At 57.8% G+C, this 15,557-nt stretch overlaps 2 protein-coding genes across 2 annotated transcripts in view; one reads left to right on the top strand and one right to left on the bottom strand.

Moving 5' to 3' along the window:
- The window catches only part of PTPRU (protein tyrosine phosphatase receptor type U), an 87,390-nt gene extending 83,028 nt beyond the window's left edge, over positions 1–4,362 (bottom strand). Inside the window, exon 1 of the mRNA XM_062190829.1 lies at positions 4,290–4,362. Within this exon, the coding sequence (XP_062046813.1) occupies positions 4,290–4,362 (73 nt within the window). The remainder of the gene's footprint in view (positions 1–4,289) is intronic.
- Positions 4,363–9,792: 5,430 nt separating this feature from the next.
- Positions 9,793–15,557, top strand: part of MECR (mitochondrial trans-2-enoyl-CoA reductase) — a 29,334-nt gene continuing 23,569 nt past the window's right edge. The window contains exon 1 of the mRNA XM_062190828.1: positions 9,793–9,996. Within this exon, the coding sequence (XP_062046812.1) occupies positions 9,821–9,996 (176 nt within the window). The 5' untranslated portion in view covers positions 9,793–9,820. The remainder of the gene's footprint in view (positions 9,997–15,557) is intronic.

Raw genomic sequence — 15,557 nt, 5'->3', positions numbered from 1 at the left:
CCAGACGCCACAAGCCCTGTTCCCACAGCTACAATCATACACACACACACTCCCTGACTGCTTGGATGTCAGGGTCACATCCACACACCTGCAAGTGTCACCGCAGGAAGCAGGTCTCCTTCCTTCCCTCCAGTTCTCAAGCAGCCGGGACAGGCCTGGGGCTGATGGAGGAGGGGCTGCCAGTCAGCTCCCCTCCCGCTCCTGGCCCAGGGCTCCTCCCCCAGAGACTCAGGATGACCGTTGGGGACTCAATGCTTCACCAACTGCCAAGGCCTCATCACAAAGGGCTGAGCCTGGGGGCCGGGCCCTGCCAGCTGCTGCGGCTGGGGCCAGAGAACAGCACACAGACAGGGCGGAGGTGAGCACAGCAGGCAGGGGACCTGCTCCCTTCTGGCTGCCAGGGACTTCACCTCCCCAAGTCACAGCTCCTGACGACCCTCTCCGCGTGGCCTTTCCACAACATAAGGCCATCCCCAGCAGAATTTTCCAGATTCCTGGAGGGAAAACCCTAGCTCTTTAATCTCCACCTTCAGTGGAGTCAGTGCGCCCCCATCTGGCATCTCCAGCTCTGAACTTGACCCACTCCACTCCATCCATCCTCTGAAGCCACACAGATCTACTCTGCCTGGGTAGGCCAGGCCGTGCTGGGGTACTGAGTGTTCAGGGGGGGACTCAACACCCAGTCCCTGTCCTCGCTGAGCCCATGCTCTGGTAAGGGGGACAGGATGGATAAACTGTAATCACAACAATTACAGTGCTGTGTGAAAATTCGATCAACCCCCACCGGCCTCCTGGGCCAGGACAGGGCATGGCCAAGGGAAGTTTCAGGGAGACCGCAAGCTGAGAGCTGAACAAGATGCACCAGTTCACCTGCGAGGGGGTGGAGCTTAAGAGTTCTGGGGAGAAATGACAGCCAGTGCAAGGGCTGGGGGGGCAGGCAAGGGATTTTTAGGGGGCCTCTAGCAAATGGGGCAGGCTGGCCAGGTCACAGGATGCAAGGGGCAAGGGACACAACACAAGGGGCTGGACAGACAGACAGGCAAGAGCTACAGCAAGCAACGGAGCTGGGGAGATAGGGGGAAGGACTGCACCCCAAAGGCAATAGAGAGCCTCCAAACAGGTTTATTTTTTCAAGATTATTTATTTATTTATTTGAAAGGCAGAGTTGAGAGAGAGAGAGAGAGAGAGAGAGAGAGAGAGAGATCTTCCATCCACTGGTTCACTCTCAAAATGGCCACAACAACCAGGCTGGGCCTGGCCACGCCAGGAGCCTGAAACTCCATTCAAGTCTCCCACATGGGTGGCAGGGGCCCAAGGACTTGGGCCATCCTCTGCTGCCTTCCCAGGCACATTAGCAGGGAGCTAGATTGGAAGAGGAGCAGCCCGGGGCTGGAACCAGCACCCATATGGGATGCTGGCATTGCAGATGGGGGCTTAACTCTCTGCGCCTTGACGTCAGCCCCTCCAAAGGGTGTTAACCCAAGGTTTAAAACACGAGTTTTAGGAAGAGCCCTGGTACCATGCAGGGAAGGAGGAAGCCAAGGGGAGCCTCCCTGCAGGTGAAAGATAGCTGAGGCCGGAGAGAAGCCAGCCAGCCAGGGGGATCTGAGAGGGCTAACGGTCAGGACACATCAGCACACAGGGTCGGCGACTCAGAGGAGGGCAGGGTGGGAGGAAGAAGGGGACATGGGTCAGGCCCTGCAACGCTGGCTAGCCCAGCCCCACATGGAGGGGCCACCGCACCAGCCAGCGCAGCTGAGGGAATCACGGAAGGGTGACGGCACACACGCCCTCAACAGGGCATCCAACCCGGGTTTCTCCGTCACCAGGGCTGGGCAGGCGGCCGCCCAGCTCAACACCCCCAGCCTGGCCACCCTCACCAAGTCCTGTCGAGCCCCCCCCCCCCCCGCTTCCAGCCCCAGGAGGACAGGCTGCCTGGACAAACCGTATTGCTCAACCTGAAACCACTAGGCAGCCTCTCCCTCATTCCTGCTGTCCACGACCCCTAAAGGACAAAATGAGCTGGAACACAGTGGAACAGATTCCTGCGGTGTGGACATCACACGCCCCTACCTGGGAAACCCAGGCGGTAAGCAGGGAGCTGGGCTAAGTCACCGAGACCAGGGGCAGGATGATGCCACCTCTCTCCTAGTGGGGGCTTCTGAATTCCACTCTAACAGTGACAGCCACAGAGGTGTTGCCAGGGACTTTGGGAGTCACATGGACAGCAAGTGGCACTGGCAGGGTTTGAACCCAGGTCCCTGCAGCGTCCAACCACAGCTTCACACCCATGTGCTGTCCCCTGGCACTCAGACCAGTCACCATCACAGCACTGCCCAAGAGGCAGACAGGGAAACTGAGGGACAAGTCCCCCTGCTGGTGGAAGTTGGGACGCCTGAGTATTTGGGCAATCAAGAGGACTGGCAGGAGTAGGGTGGGGGAGCGGCAGCGCACCCCTTGGCCTTGACTCAGGGTGGGGGAGGGGCAAAATTGCGGAAGGGAAGGGCAGGGCAGGGGGTGGGGGAAGATGGGGAGGGAGGTCTCACTGAGTCACCGTCCTGGGCACCGGACTGTGGAAGCTAAGGCTGCGCCCGCCTGGACAGCTGTGGGAGGCCGGGAGCTCCCGCCCGAGACACGCTAGAGGGAGCAGGCGGGGAACTGGATCCCGGGGAGGCCGCCGTCTGGGGCGGGCAGCCGGGAGGAGCCTCTCCCCACCAAGGCGGCCCCGGCACGTGTCTCGGCTCGGATCCCGCCCCGGGCGTCTCCCCGTTACTCGGTGCGGGTAGAAGGCGTCCCCGGGAGCAGGGCCGAACCAACGCGGCCGGAGGGAACCACGGTCTGGGATCCCAGGCCCTAGGGCAGGCCGTGGGACGCGCGCACGACACACGCACGCACACACACGCGCGACACACGGCGCCCAGCTCACGCGCCGCGCAGACACAAGCTCGGGACACCACGGGCAGGTACGCAGCCTCACACGCCACACATCCCAAAGACTGCCGACCCCGGCCGACCGAAGCGCGGGGCCGCACGCCGGCGCTCCCATGCCCACGGCAGGCAGGCCGGCAAAGTTGCCGAGTGGAACCCACGGAGTGTCCCGGGAGACCCCGGCGTCCGCGGCGCCTCCGGCCCGCAGCGGCCGGCAGGGCCCAGCCCCGAGCCCCGCCCGCCTGGGGCACGGCCCCCGCCCGGCCGCCCTCCGTACAGCCCAGCGGGGGCCACCCGGAGCGCCCCCCGCCCCCCGCCTCGCGCCCCCCGCGCCGGCCCCCGCCGTCCTTCCCCGCCCCGGCCCGGCCCGGCGCCGGCTCGGATCAGCCGCCCGCCAGCGCCGCGCCGAACTTGCGAAACAACAAACAGCCCAGCTCGTCGGAGTCGGCGGCCGCTGGTCCCTCCGCCCCCGGAGCCCCGGGCCGGGCCAGACCCCGCGGCCCGCGCGGCCCACGGTCCACGGCCGCCGCCGCCGCCGCCGCGACAACTTGCTCGGGCCGGGCGCGCCACACTCGCGCCCCCGCGCGCACGCACACATCTTGCCCGCGCCCCCTCGGCGGCCGGGCCCGGGCACACCCGAGCGCGGCCCGGCGCGCACCACACTCGCAGCACTGCTGGACGCGCAGCCAATGCGCACCGACACTCACACTCGCGCACACTCACGCCTGGCACTCGGGGCACCGCTCGGACCCACACAGCCCCCAGCGGTGCACACACAAGCTACGGACACTCCCACACGTACACACCGCGCGCACGGCGCTCGGACACACACAGACCTCACACGCACACACACCACGCATGAGTTCCCGGACCCGAACTAGGCACACGCATCTCTCTCTCTCTCTCTCTCTCTCTCTCTCTCACACACACACACACACACACACACACCAAACACACAGCGCTCCCGGCCAGGGCAGGCAACATGCAACACAGAAGCAGATCCAACTCCGGCCACACCACCAAACTCGGATGCACACGCCGCAGGCACACAACCCACTTGGCCGCACAAACACGAGCCACCGGCAGACACTCGGCGCACACCCACGCCTCGAGGCGCACAACCTTCACCCAACACACTCGCCGACACAACGCACAGCCCCCTTGCCTTGCACGCACAACTCGTGGACGCACATTCGCAGCCACACAACACCCTGAGCACGCCACTGACCTCCCACTCCCGCACACGCGCGGGGAGCACGCCCGCACCGCCCGGCCACACAACACTCACACTTTCTTCCGAGCTACGCCACGGGCCCCGCGGGCTCGGCGGGGCAAGCTCGGTCCGACCGCCGCGCGCTTACCTGCCGGAGTCTCGGTCTCGGGCGCGCAGAGCTGGAAGGTGAGCGCCAGGACGAGCGCCTGGGCGCGGGCCATGGTGGCTACGCCGCCGCCTGCCCCGGGGGCCCGGTGCGGGGGGCGCCGCCGCCGCCGGAGCCCGAGCCGAGCCCGAGGCGAGCCGGAGCCAGAGCGGAGCAGCGCGGCGCGGAGCGGGACTGGCGCCGAGTCCAGAGCGGGAGCCGGAGCGAGCGGGGCGCTGACGTCAGGCCCGGCCGCACGATCGGCGGTCTCGCGGCGCCCCCCGCTGGCAGCCGCGCGCGCTGCTCTCGGGGTCTGGACGCCCGCCGGCCCGGCGCGCCCCTCCCCCACCCCGCGCCCCCTGCCTGGAGGCCCCTCGGCCCGGCGTGGAAGCCCACTGGCCTCTGCTCGGGGTGGGATTCTCAGGCGAGCACGCACACTGCCCGCGCCTCGCGGGCGGCCGGAGAGCGCTATCAGGACAGTGACCCAGGGACACCGGCCCTCTCTGCCTCATCCGATGCGTGGATCTCCTCTGCCTTGGCCCCAGTGCGCAATCATACGGACCTCCAAGGAGCAAGCGCTCGCCGCCTGCCAGGAGTGGTCGTTGAGGCCTTTGGAAACGCTGGCGTTTAGAAAGTTCTTCCTGACGTGTGGTCCCCTCCCTCGCTAACCCTCCCTGGTCTTACGCGACCCTCTGGCTGCACAGGTCAGATCTATTCGTGCCTCTAGCCGGTGCCTTCACGGCACAATGGTCCACAAACTAGGTGCCCACTCTATGAAGACCAGGCATCTTTTAGGTGCTGCACCCACCCGGACTCACTCAAATCCTTCAGCTTGACAACCCCATTACACAGTTGAGGAACTAGAGGCACACAGAAAGTGACTTTTCCAAAGTTGTGCTTTAATATGAGCCCGCACCAAGATCTGAATCAAGATGGTCTTGCTTGGGGGCAGGTATGGTAGCTCAGGGGGTTAAGCCACAGTTCTGGCTGCTCCTTTTCCAGTCCAGCTCTCTGCTAATGCCTCGGGGAAGGCAGTGGACGATGGCCCAAGTGCTCCAATCCCTGCCACCCATGCAAGAGACCCGGATGTATTTCTGGGCTCCTGGCTTTGGCCTGGCCCAGTCCTGGACATTTAGATAGCTGTAAGATCTCTCTCTCTCTCTCTCTCTCTCTCTCTCTCTGCCACTCTGCCTTTAGAATAAATGAGCTACAACTATTTTAAAAATCATCTTGCTTGAATTGAGCGCAGGCTAATGGTGCCTCCAATGGAAACCAGTCACTCAACAAGCACTGTGCCTGGTTCGTTGTTCAACAGTCAGGCCAAGGGGGAGACACCACACAGACCCACCCACATCCCTACCTTCACAGACCCTACATTCCAGCGAGAAGACAAGAACCACAAATAAATAGCAGGCACACAAAGAAAGCAGATTCCGTCTCCCTTATCACAGTCCTGTCCAGTTCACCAGCGAATTGAGAGGGGGACGGTGCGGGGAAGGGGATTGTTGCCATTTTCACTGGAGCCGCTGCCGCAGAAGGGAGTCGTCGTTTGTCTCCACCACTAGGAGGCCTTTCTGGAGCCCAGTGGCATGTGCTGGGCGCTCCGCGAATATTGAATGAATGACTAGAGCCAGTCTTTGCCTTCAGGAAGCTTGCATCCCAGGGGAGAGACCAACAGCAAACCCAGACAGCAGGCGTCACAGTCTGAGACAAGCAAGCTGAAGGAATGGAGGGGGCATTGTGACAAGACATTAGGGTGCCTCTTAGCTAGGGGGTCCCAGTGAGGAAGTGACCTGGTGACACCTGGGCTGCGACCTCACGTGTGGCAGGGAGCCAGCCTCACACAATTCGGGGGGAGGAACAGCGCAGTCACTGGGGACAGCCTGTGCAGAGAGGTGGGAGGCAGCGGGTTTGGGAGCTGCAAGGAGGCCAGGGCGGCAGGATCGCAGTGAGCAGGGCAGGAGGGGCGGGAGGGGAGCCGCGTGCGGCAGGGACCACAGGTCGTGGGCAGGGACCACAGGTCATGAGCCGAAAGCCCACAGCTAAAGGCAAAGGGAAGCTCGAGAGTAAGGAACTCTGCCATTTTGTTCAAGTCCCCCCAAGCAGCAGACAGGAGAACCCCGGCGACGTGCGACAGAGTCTGAGAGTTCAAGGTGTGTATAGGCCCTCATGTCCCCCGCCTCCACTTCCAGCTGGTTCCATGCTGAGGCGGGCACACCCAAAGCTGCCCTGGCATGCAGGAGGCACAGCAGAGGGCTCCCGGGCTCCTGGGCTCCTGGGCTCTGCTCTTGTGAGCACCGACGAGCTCTAGGTTGAATTGGGGACAGATCCAAAAGGCGCAGGGGTAGAAAATTAAATAGTGAGAGTCACAGGGAGATGGAGGGAGGGAGAGAGAGAGAGAGAAGAAAAAAGTGCAGGGAAGAAACCAAGGCAGCAAGACAGAGAGCCACTGGGGCAGACAAGAGCCAGAGGGGGCCACCCAGAAAAGGAGATAAAACACGAAGCAAAGAAACAACCAAGGCTGCAGATCACTCAGGACTCTTGAAGGAACCTGGTTCCATGTTGTTAGGACACAAATTTGGGCTCAGAAACCAGCAGATGCTTGCCCAAGGTCACCTGGCGTCCACAGCGGGCCTGGCACTTGAACCAGGTCTGATCCATTTCCCATCCCTTCACTCTTTGTGCCGGGGAAAGCAGCAGAGACTACGACGGGGGGAGAAAGGGCATGGGCAACAGGTGGACGGAGGCACAGACAGCACCTGCTTTACTTTTCCGAAGTCACAAATTCCTATAATCCTTGAAAGAGGAAGGCAGGAAGAAAAACAGTCCTGGCCTGAAGTGACCAGCCCAAATCTAGGGGAAAGGAGATGGCCCCACAGACGGCAGCAGATCAAGAGGAAATTCAATTACCTGCAACTCATGGAATATTCATGACCCCTGCCCTGTTCCAGGCCCCACACGGAGCGCTGGTGTCATGGAGATGAACCCAGCATGGCCCTACTCTCGCCTGCAGGGGGATGCAGGCACACAAATGACCAAGAGACAATGTCCTAAAGGTCATTAACCAGTCCAGAGAGAACACAGAGGCGGCAGGGTTGACTAGGGCTGCAGGGTGGGGAAAGGGTATCAAACGATACTTAACCCTGGGGTTTCCCAATTTGGCGAGGCAGGCAGGTGACATCTCAGGTAGGAGGAGCTGCCAGGATAAAGGCCCATGGCAAGGAAATGCCGGGGAAGGTGGGTATCAGGTGCAGTTGGATCATGGGCTGTGCTCAGTCCAGTAGCCGAAGACAAATCCGGAAACAGCAGGAGTCCAAGTATAAACTCTTTTGAGTGCAAGGCCAGGCCAAGTGGACGTGAACCCCTCAATCAGTGGTTCTCAAATTGAACCCCTGGGGGAACCCCAACGACCTGGCCTAAAAGTGATGGCTGAATCGATGCAAGAGGGGTGAGGTCCAGGCCCATGAAGGAGAAGACGTGCTGGCCGATGCTCCGTGCGTCTTCCTGCCTCGGCTGCCCCAGGATTCAGAGGAACCAACGGCACAATGTCACCGTCGGAGTCTTACAGCAGAGGGTTGTTTGGCACCTCTGGGCACAAATAGGCCTGTGTGTCCAGGTGAGTGCTTGCCATGTGCTATTTCTCCTCTAATCTTCACAATAATCAGATGCCCCCATGTGCCAAGCCTGTGCCAGATCATATGCCACTTGATCCTCACAACCGCGAAACAGATAACTTTGATTCCCTCAACTTTAAGAAATGGAGACACAGACAGGCCGAGAGACTTGTCCAGAATCAAATGGCTGGAAGTGAGCAGAGCCAGGACTCGAAGCCAAGAGCGCCAGCGTCCAGCTCTCACATCCCTAATCGCTGGCCTCGGGGGACAGGCTCTGAGAGGGCAAGCTCTGGCCAGCAAAAGCCAGGGAAAGCCTCTTCCTCGGCCTTCGAAGCCCTGGCTGGGTGTCTCCCAAAGCCTGATCCCCACCCACCTGCAGCTTGTAAAAAGAGACTCCCGGACCCTTCTCCAAGATTCTAGTGCAGCGGGTCTGAAATGGGTCCTCAGACGACTTTCATGCACACAGAACATCCTCCCTCGGGGCTGGCTCCAACAGCACCTCTACCAAGAGCCTCTCTTCAGACAACAGCAAACCCCTCGCGAGCACCCCACACCCCCGCAACTGGGACTTCAGCTATGTTCATATCTTCCCTCAACCACAAAATCTGACACCTTTACCAGGCTTTTTACAAAGCACTTTCGGGGTCCCACTGAATCCCCTTCTCTCGGGGCTGAACACGCTAAACGTCTTCACAGCGTGCTCTTCCATCCACAGGAACATTCCTCTAGTGTTGCATCCAAGGCTCACGACAAGCTGGAAGGAGACAAAATGTTCCAATTGCACCGATGAGAGAACACACGCGAAGTTCCACCCACTTGCCCAGCCAGGGCAGTACACCTGCTTCCCCGTGCGTTTTCGTCGGCTCTCCTAGGTACACCTAGGAAGCAAGCTCTACCTCCCTATGCTGTCACCAGGTACTGCAGGTTCAATGAGATAATTTTTTTTTTTTAAATTTTTGACAGGCAGAGTGGACAGTGAGAGAGAGAGACAGAAAGAAAGGTCTTCCTTTGCTGTTGGTTCACCCTCCAATGGCCGCTGCGCTGATCCGATGGCAGGAGCCAGGCGTTTATCCTGGTCTCCCATGGGGTGCAGGGCCCAAGCACTTGGGCCATCCTCCACTGCACTCCCTGGCCGCAGCAGAGAGCTGGCCTGGAAGAGGGGCAACCGGGACAGGATCGGTGCCCCGACCGGGACTAGAACTCGGTGTGCCGACGCCGCAAGGAGGAGGATTAGCCTAGTGAGTCACGGCGCCGGCTTACAATGAGATAATTCTTTTTTTTTTTATTAAACTTTTATTTAATGAATATAAATTTCCAAAGTACAGCTTATGGGTTACAATGGCTTCCCCCCTCCCATAACTTCCCTCCCGCCCGCAACCCTCCCCTTTCGCGCTCCCTTTCCCCTTCCATTCATGTAAAGATTCATTTTCAATTCTCTTTGTATACAGAAGATCAGTTTAGTATATATTAGGTAAAGATTTCAACATTTTGCCCATATAGCAACATAAAGTGAAAAAACTACCATTGGATTACTAATTATAGCATTAAATAGCAATGTACAATGAGATAATTCTTGCAGGCGCCTGGCACCTCTATGGAGAAAACTCAATCAAGCACCAGGCTGTGCACACGGCTTTAGGCCAACCCCATCCTCTCCTTGCTGGAAGAGCAGCTTTGGCGGGCTCGGAAGCTCCGCAACTTCCTCAGGTCTCCCCACTGCTCACCACAGGCCCCCACTCCTGGCTCCTCACGCTGAATCGCGAGGCGCCACCGCGTGGGCAGCGAAGGAAGGTGACGGCCCTTTAAAGGAGAATGGGGGCGTGGTCACGCGGGGCAGGGGCGGGACTGGGGGCGGGGCGTAGGCGCGCGGTCGCGGGAAGATGACGTGACAGGGGACGTCAGCTTCAGGGTTGGCCGGACATGTGGGTCTGCAGCGCGCTGTGCCGGGCGCTGACCCCGGCCAGGCTGCGGCGGGGGCTGCTCTCGGCTTCTCACTGCCACAGGGCTGCAGCCTCTCGCTACGCGGCGTCGGCCGAGCCCTCCCGGGTCCGGGCGCTGGTCTATGGGAGCCACGGGGATCCAGCCAAGGTCGTCGAGTAAGAGGCGGCGCCGAAACCGGGAAAGGGCGCTGGGGGTTCTGAAGGGGTTCTGGACGGGCTGTGCACGGCGAAGGGAGGTCAGGGCCCGAGGAAGGGGGCGGGGGACAGCAGGACCGGAAGCCAGCGGTGTGTGTGTCGTGGTTGGGAAACTCGGTCCCTCGAGGTAGCCAAAAACCCGAGCGGCACAGCCTGCGGCTGGAGCACTGATGCGGAGTGGATGATCTCGCTAAGTGGCCGCAGCAGTGTTTTGGAAAAGTTACTTGACGCGCCCCATTTTGCAAATGAGAAAACGGAGGCCTGAGCGGTCAAATCCGGCGAGGCAGGAGGTGACCGTCGGAATTCGGACGCGGGCGTGACCGACAGGGCCTGCGTTCTCAGAGTGCTTTTCTACCCGTTTGCGTCTTCACTTCTCAGTCACGAAGGTCGCAGATCCTTGTTTGTGTTTTACAGAGGGCAGAGGCCTTGTCTGAAGTGATATACCTGCCTCCCAAGTGGTCGGGCCGGGGCCCGGAATCCCTGGCTTGTAACTCCTCTCTCTGAGTTCCCCTTAGCCTAGAGAAAAAGAGCGGCTTTGCAGCGAGACAGACCCAAGGCCAGATACAGCGCCTGCTCCTGTTGGAGCACTCACCGTCGCCCTCAGCTTTTAGGATTCTGTCCTCAAATCCTGATGGCGTAGTTCATGAGTTTTGCAGGAGGCTGATTAGAACAATATGTGGCCGGCGCCTCGGCTCACTAAGCTAATCCTCGGCCTGCGGCGCCGGCACCCCGAGTTCTAGTCCCGGTCGGGGCGCCGGGTTCTGTCGCGATTGCTCCTCTTTCAGTCCAGGTCTCTGCTGTGGCCCGGGAGGGCAGTGGAGGATGGCCCAAGTGCTTGGGCCCTGCACCCACGTGGGAGACCAGGAGGAAGCCCCTGGCTCCTGGCTTCAGATCGGCGCAGCGTCGGCCGTAACGGCCATTTTGGGGGTGAACCAACGGAAGGAAGACCTTTCTCTCTGTCTCTCTCTCTCTCACTGTCTAACTCTGCCTGTCAAAATAAATAAATAAAAAGAACAGTATGTGAGCTGGCAAGCCCTTATGAAGCTGCGCGTGAATAACCCGCCATTGGAAGGGCTGGTGGCCACTGGAGTAGTGCTAGGACAGAAAGTTCAAGTCTGGGGATCAGAACACTTGGGGTCAAACCCTTCCCTCAGTCTGCCCTGGCTGTGTGTGTGTGGCAAATTAGTGAGGTTCTCTGAGGCTCGGTGTCACCATCTTTAAGCATGGAGGCAATATAGACAGCCATGGCTCTGGTGCTAATCAGCTAAGACCGGCCTCGTGTTCTTCACAAAGTACCTGCAGTGTCATGGTTACAACTCGTGGATTCCCAGCAAATAGTTTTGACTGTTTTCCCAGGGAGACACAAACATGGAATTATTTTAATGATTAAAATAGAGGCTGCATGGTTTGACAGGTGGGAAAGGTAAGCCTCACTTCCACTCAAAGTCATGCACTCAGCCTACCCACACCCACCTTTAGAGCAACGGAAAAGACTATGGCGAAGACAGGATCAGCCTGTAAACCCCACACTGTGTACGTCATGTCGGGGCCCTGGCTTCCCTGAGGGCTGCTCTGATGTGCTGGCTGAGCGTTTCCAGGCGTGTACCCTGAACACGAGCAACGTCGCACCTCTCCCACACGCTTGTGTTATGTTCCTGGTGCCAGACCTGCCATGAGACAGGTGCTCCCAACATAAATACGGATCTAATTTCATTTCAGGAACGCACCTTTTATTGAGTTCCATGGTAGTGAGGAAGGCATCTTTGATGTTCAAGGGACCCCAGGAAGGTGGGGCAGCTGAGTGCAGTTGGCTCCCGATTGATTATCTCCTGTTGGAGAGCCAGGGAAGCTGGAACACTGGCAGAAGCCACTTGGGAAAAAAGTCTCTCATCCTTGTTTGGAACCTGGTAATTTCCCTGAAGTTCAAAACATGATACCTCCGCAAAGCGTTCTATTCAGCCGTGGCTTGCACAGCTGGATCACCTGCAGTGCTTTTAGAAAGTGCACATTCCCCAGCCCTACCCCGAAGTACTCGGCAGATCTGAGCTGGTCTTCAGAGCTCTCCAGGGAGAGCCTGCTGCCCAGCCACAGCTGAGAACCGCTGCCGGTGGGAGATTCTCAGGCGAGCGTCATTGCCACCCTCACCTCCCCTCCCACCCCCAGGGGAATCTTTCCTCTTCTGACCCAGATTCAGGCAGCTTTGAGCATGGACTGAGGCCAGAGGCCGGGATTCTCTTTGTAGTCTTCTGAGGTTTAGGGTGACCACACTGTCACAGAGAGAACCAGGTGTCCTTTACACAGCCAGCGAGTGGGTGTCTGGGTCAGGTTACACAGGGTCGGGTCATGGAACCACTCGGAATCCAAACAGAGCATTCCCTGGCCTGGTGTGGTTTGTGGTGCTCGCCTTGTAGACTGGGCTCCAGGAGCCGAAGGGAGGGAACGAGGCACACTGCTCGGGTCTGAGCGGTTGCAGAACTCAGAGTGAGACCTGGGCCTGCTGCTGCTTGTCAGCTTCCAGCTGCTCCTCCCCTACTAGCCCGTTTTCCCTCCCTCGGTTTCTTTCCCTTCCTCCCCAAAAGGACTCTGAAGTAAGCACTTGGCCTTTTTTTGTGAACGACAGATGTAAATATGAGACTGCAGAGAATTACAGACATTCTAGAAATTTCACAGGCCTCCTCCCCCATGACCATTTTTCTGGATTCACTACCAGTTCCCAGAAATCCCAGTCATTCTCCTCCCTTTTTTTCCCCTGAAAATCCCCTCAGAATTTTGCAATTTTCTGAGTGTTAGGATGAAAAGAGCTCTGATTTATTGTATGGGCTAAGTTTTCCACATGTATGAGGGTACATCAGAAAGTTTGTGAAAAATATTTTCCCCATTTTATAAATAAGGAAACTGAGGAACTGAGGCTTGAAAAAGTTAAAAGGCACTTGCCCAAGATCATACAATTAAGATGCTCCTTTTTTTTTTTTTAAGATTTATTTATTTATTTGAAAGGCAGAGTGATGGAGGGAGGAAAAGACAAAAATTTTCCACCCACTCATTCATTCCCCAAATGGCTACAACAGCCACGTGTAGGCGAGGCTAAAGCCAGGGCTAGGAACTCCATCCTGGTCTCACTTGTGGATGGGAGGGACCCAAGTGCTTGAGCCATCGTCTGCAGCTTCCCCAGGCGCATTTACAGAGATTGGAAGCAGAGCAGCCAGGACTTGAACTGGTGCTCCTGCATGGGATACCAGTGTTGCTGACAGTAACGCTGAGCTTAGCTGGCTGGGCACAGTGCCAGCTTCAGGGTGCCCTTTCTTTATTAAAAGTCCTTGAAATAGACCTAAGCCTGAAGAAATAATGATAGTCACCTCAAAGTGGTTTTTAAGAATGAGATTGAGTCTAAAGTTGTAAATTAGTAGGAAGAGGTAAGATTATGGGCCCTTCAGGTAACCCCAAGTTTCTGCTGGGAATGGAAGGAGCAGCCCACCCTGGGGAAGCTAATAGAAATGCCGGTAGCCTCTGTCTCCTCCCCTTTTCAGGATTCTCTTCATGACATATTCCTCACCTGCCTGCTGCTATTGCAAAATGCCACCGAGCTGGAAACCTCCCCCACCCCCCTTTTTTAAGATTTATTTATTTTTTGAAAGAGAGATAAATCTTTGATCTGTTGGTTCACTCTCCAGATGACTACAATAGCCAGCCTGGGCCAGGTGGGAGCCAGGAGCTTCATCCAGGTCTCCCATTTGGATGGTAGGAGCCCAAATACTCGGGCCATCTTCCACTGCTTTTTGCAGACTGTCAAGGAGCTGGATCAGAAGTGGAGCAGCTGGGACACAAGCCAGTGCCCGTATGGGATGCCGACACTGCAGGCAGCGGCTTTACGGGCTACGCCACAACTCCAGCTCCTGAGCTGGAAACTGTTGAACTATGTACCCATTCTGTCTCGGGGGAGCAGGTCGTGAGGACCCAGGCTGTATCAGTTATGCTTTCTTGTTGTGGGACAGTGTCTGCTCTCAGAGTTCTTATTCCTGTTTATTTACTTTTACAGTTGATGTCAGTGTTTGAAATCAAAACTGGTTTTGAAATTCGAATTACAGTGCTTTGGAAAAACTTGTAACACGTTGTCTTGGTGCTCTGCTGAGGGTTCTTCATTGTTGTCGGGATAAGAGTGGAACTGACTGATTTCGTAAGTTCATCTGTGTTTATTCTTTGAGGCCCTACTAAATGCTAGGCCCTGAGGCTGCAGGGAGGAGGCACTGGTAGCCTTTGCCTTCTGGAAACCCAAGGGAGGGGCCACCCTAGTCCAATGGAGTAAGTGCCATCATGGGGTAGGTTCAGAGCTATGGACTCCCCAAAAGAAGGGTCCCTTGCCCTATGCGGTTATAAGGGAGGTCTACACTGAGTGCCCCAGGAGAGCTGGAGAGCAGAATATGAGAGAAGGCAGAGAAGTGTTCCAGGCTGGCAGCCAGTCATTTGCTGCGTGCCTGCTGTGCGCTCAGTGGGATCCTGTGAGGGAGGTCTCTGCTGAATGCCACTCAGAGGACGTCGGAGGATTCCAGTCGGAGGATTCCAGCCGTAGTGGAAACCACATCCTATGAGGCAGTGCCTGCTGTGCCTTCCAGCGCCTGTCACTCTAGGAATCGCTCGGTAGCCTGGGACCTGGGAGGCACACTGCCTCGGCCCTAACTCCCCGTGGTTAGTGTTGCCTTGCCTGTCCTGGCTGCTCTCTGGCCTTGCCCACCCTCAGTGAGAAGGAAAAGCAAAGATGACACAAGGTTCGGCTGGGTGTTTCACTGGAGCCCCCCCCCGCCGCGAGAGCCTGGATTCTGGTCCTACATCTGCCACTGATTACTGGAGTCAGAAAACCCCTGCGGTCTGGGTTCTCTTCAGTTAGTCTTTGATGAAGGGCTTTGCCAAGGTCAGCAGTGCCAAATCAGGCACGCATGCTGTCCATCGTCTCCCATAAGGCTGCAGCCATGGATGCGGTACAAGCCGTGAATCCTCTGTGCCCAGCAGTTGTCCTGCTGCCACAGTTCTGGGCATGGCTGCAGAGCTGGGGCCTTGGGCACCAGAGTTCACCAAGGATCCCCTTTGCCCTTGGTTGGTTCTATAATCAGCAGCCTCCAGCCAGGCAAGGGTTCATGGTCATGTTTGTCCCTGAGAGACAAAGGTAGCCTCACAGGGACTCGGCAGCTCCCTTCAGTGAGTTTCCCTGGAGTGAGACATGTGAATGTTACGGGGCTTGCAAGCTTCCTGATGATCTTTGTTGAAGCAAAGTAGAGGATTGAGAAGGCAGGAGCAGTGGAGGAAGTCTGGCCACTGACCTCTCTCCCTGCCTGTCTTCCTGCTGCACATTGTTACTGTTTGAAGTGATTGAGTGGAAGATGAAGATGGATACAAACGGCGCTAATTAACTGGGGAAGGCGGGAAAGAGATCTGAGCAGAGCTGGCGGCGCCCACCTTACAGAGCAAACAGAAGCGAGCCAGTCCCCAGGGTACTAGCCTCTCTTCCCGCCTCTCAAAAGGCTCTTTCT

The sequence above is a fragment of the Lepus europaeus genome, chromosome 5 (assembly GCF_033115175.1).
Source record: "Lepus europaeus isolate LE1 chromosome 5, mLepTim1.pri, whole genome shotgun sequence".
Classification (NCBI taxonomy): domain Eukaryota; kingdom Metazoa; phylum Chordata; class Mammalia; order Lagomorpha; family Leporidae; genus Lepus; species Lepus europaeus.
The sequence above is the reverse complement of the archived record's forward strand: the minus strand, read 5'-3'. Positions and strand labels throughout refer to the sequence as shown.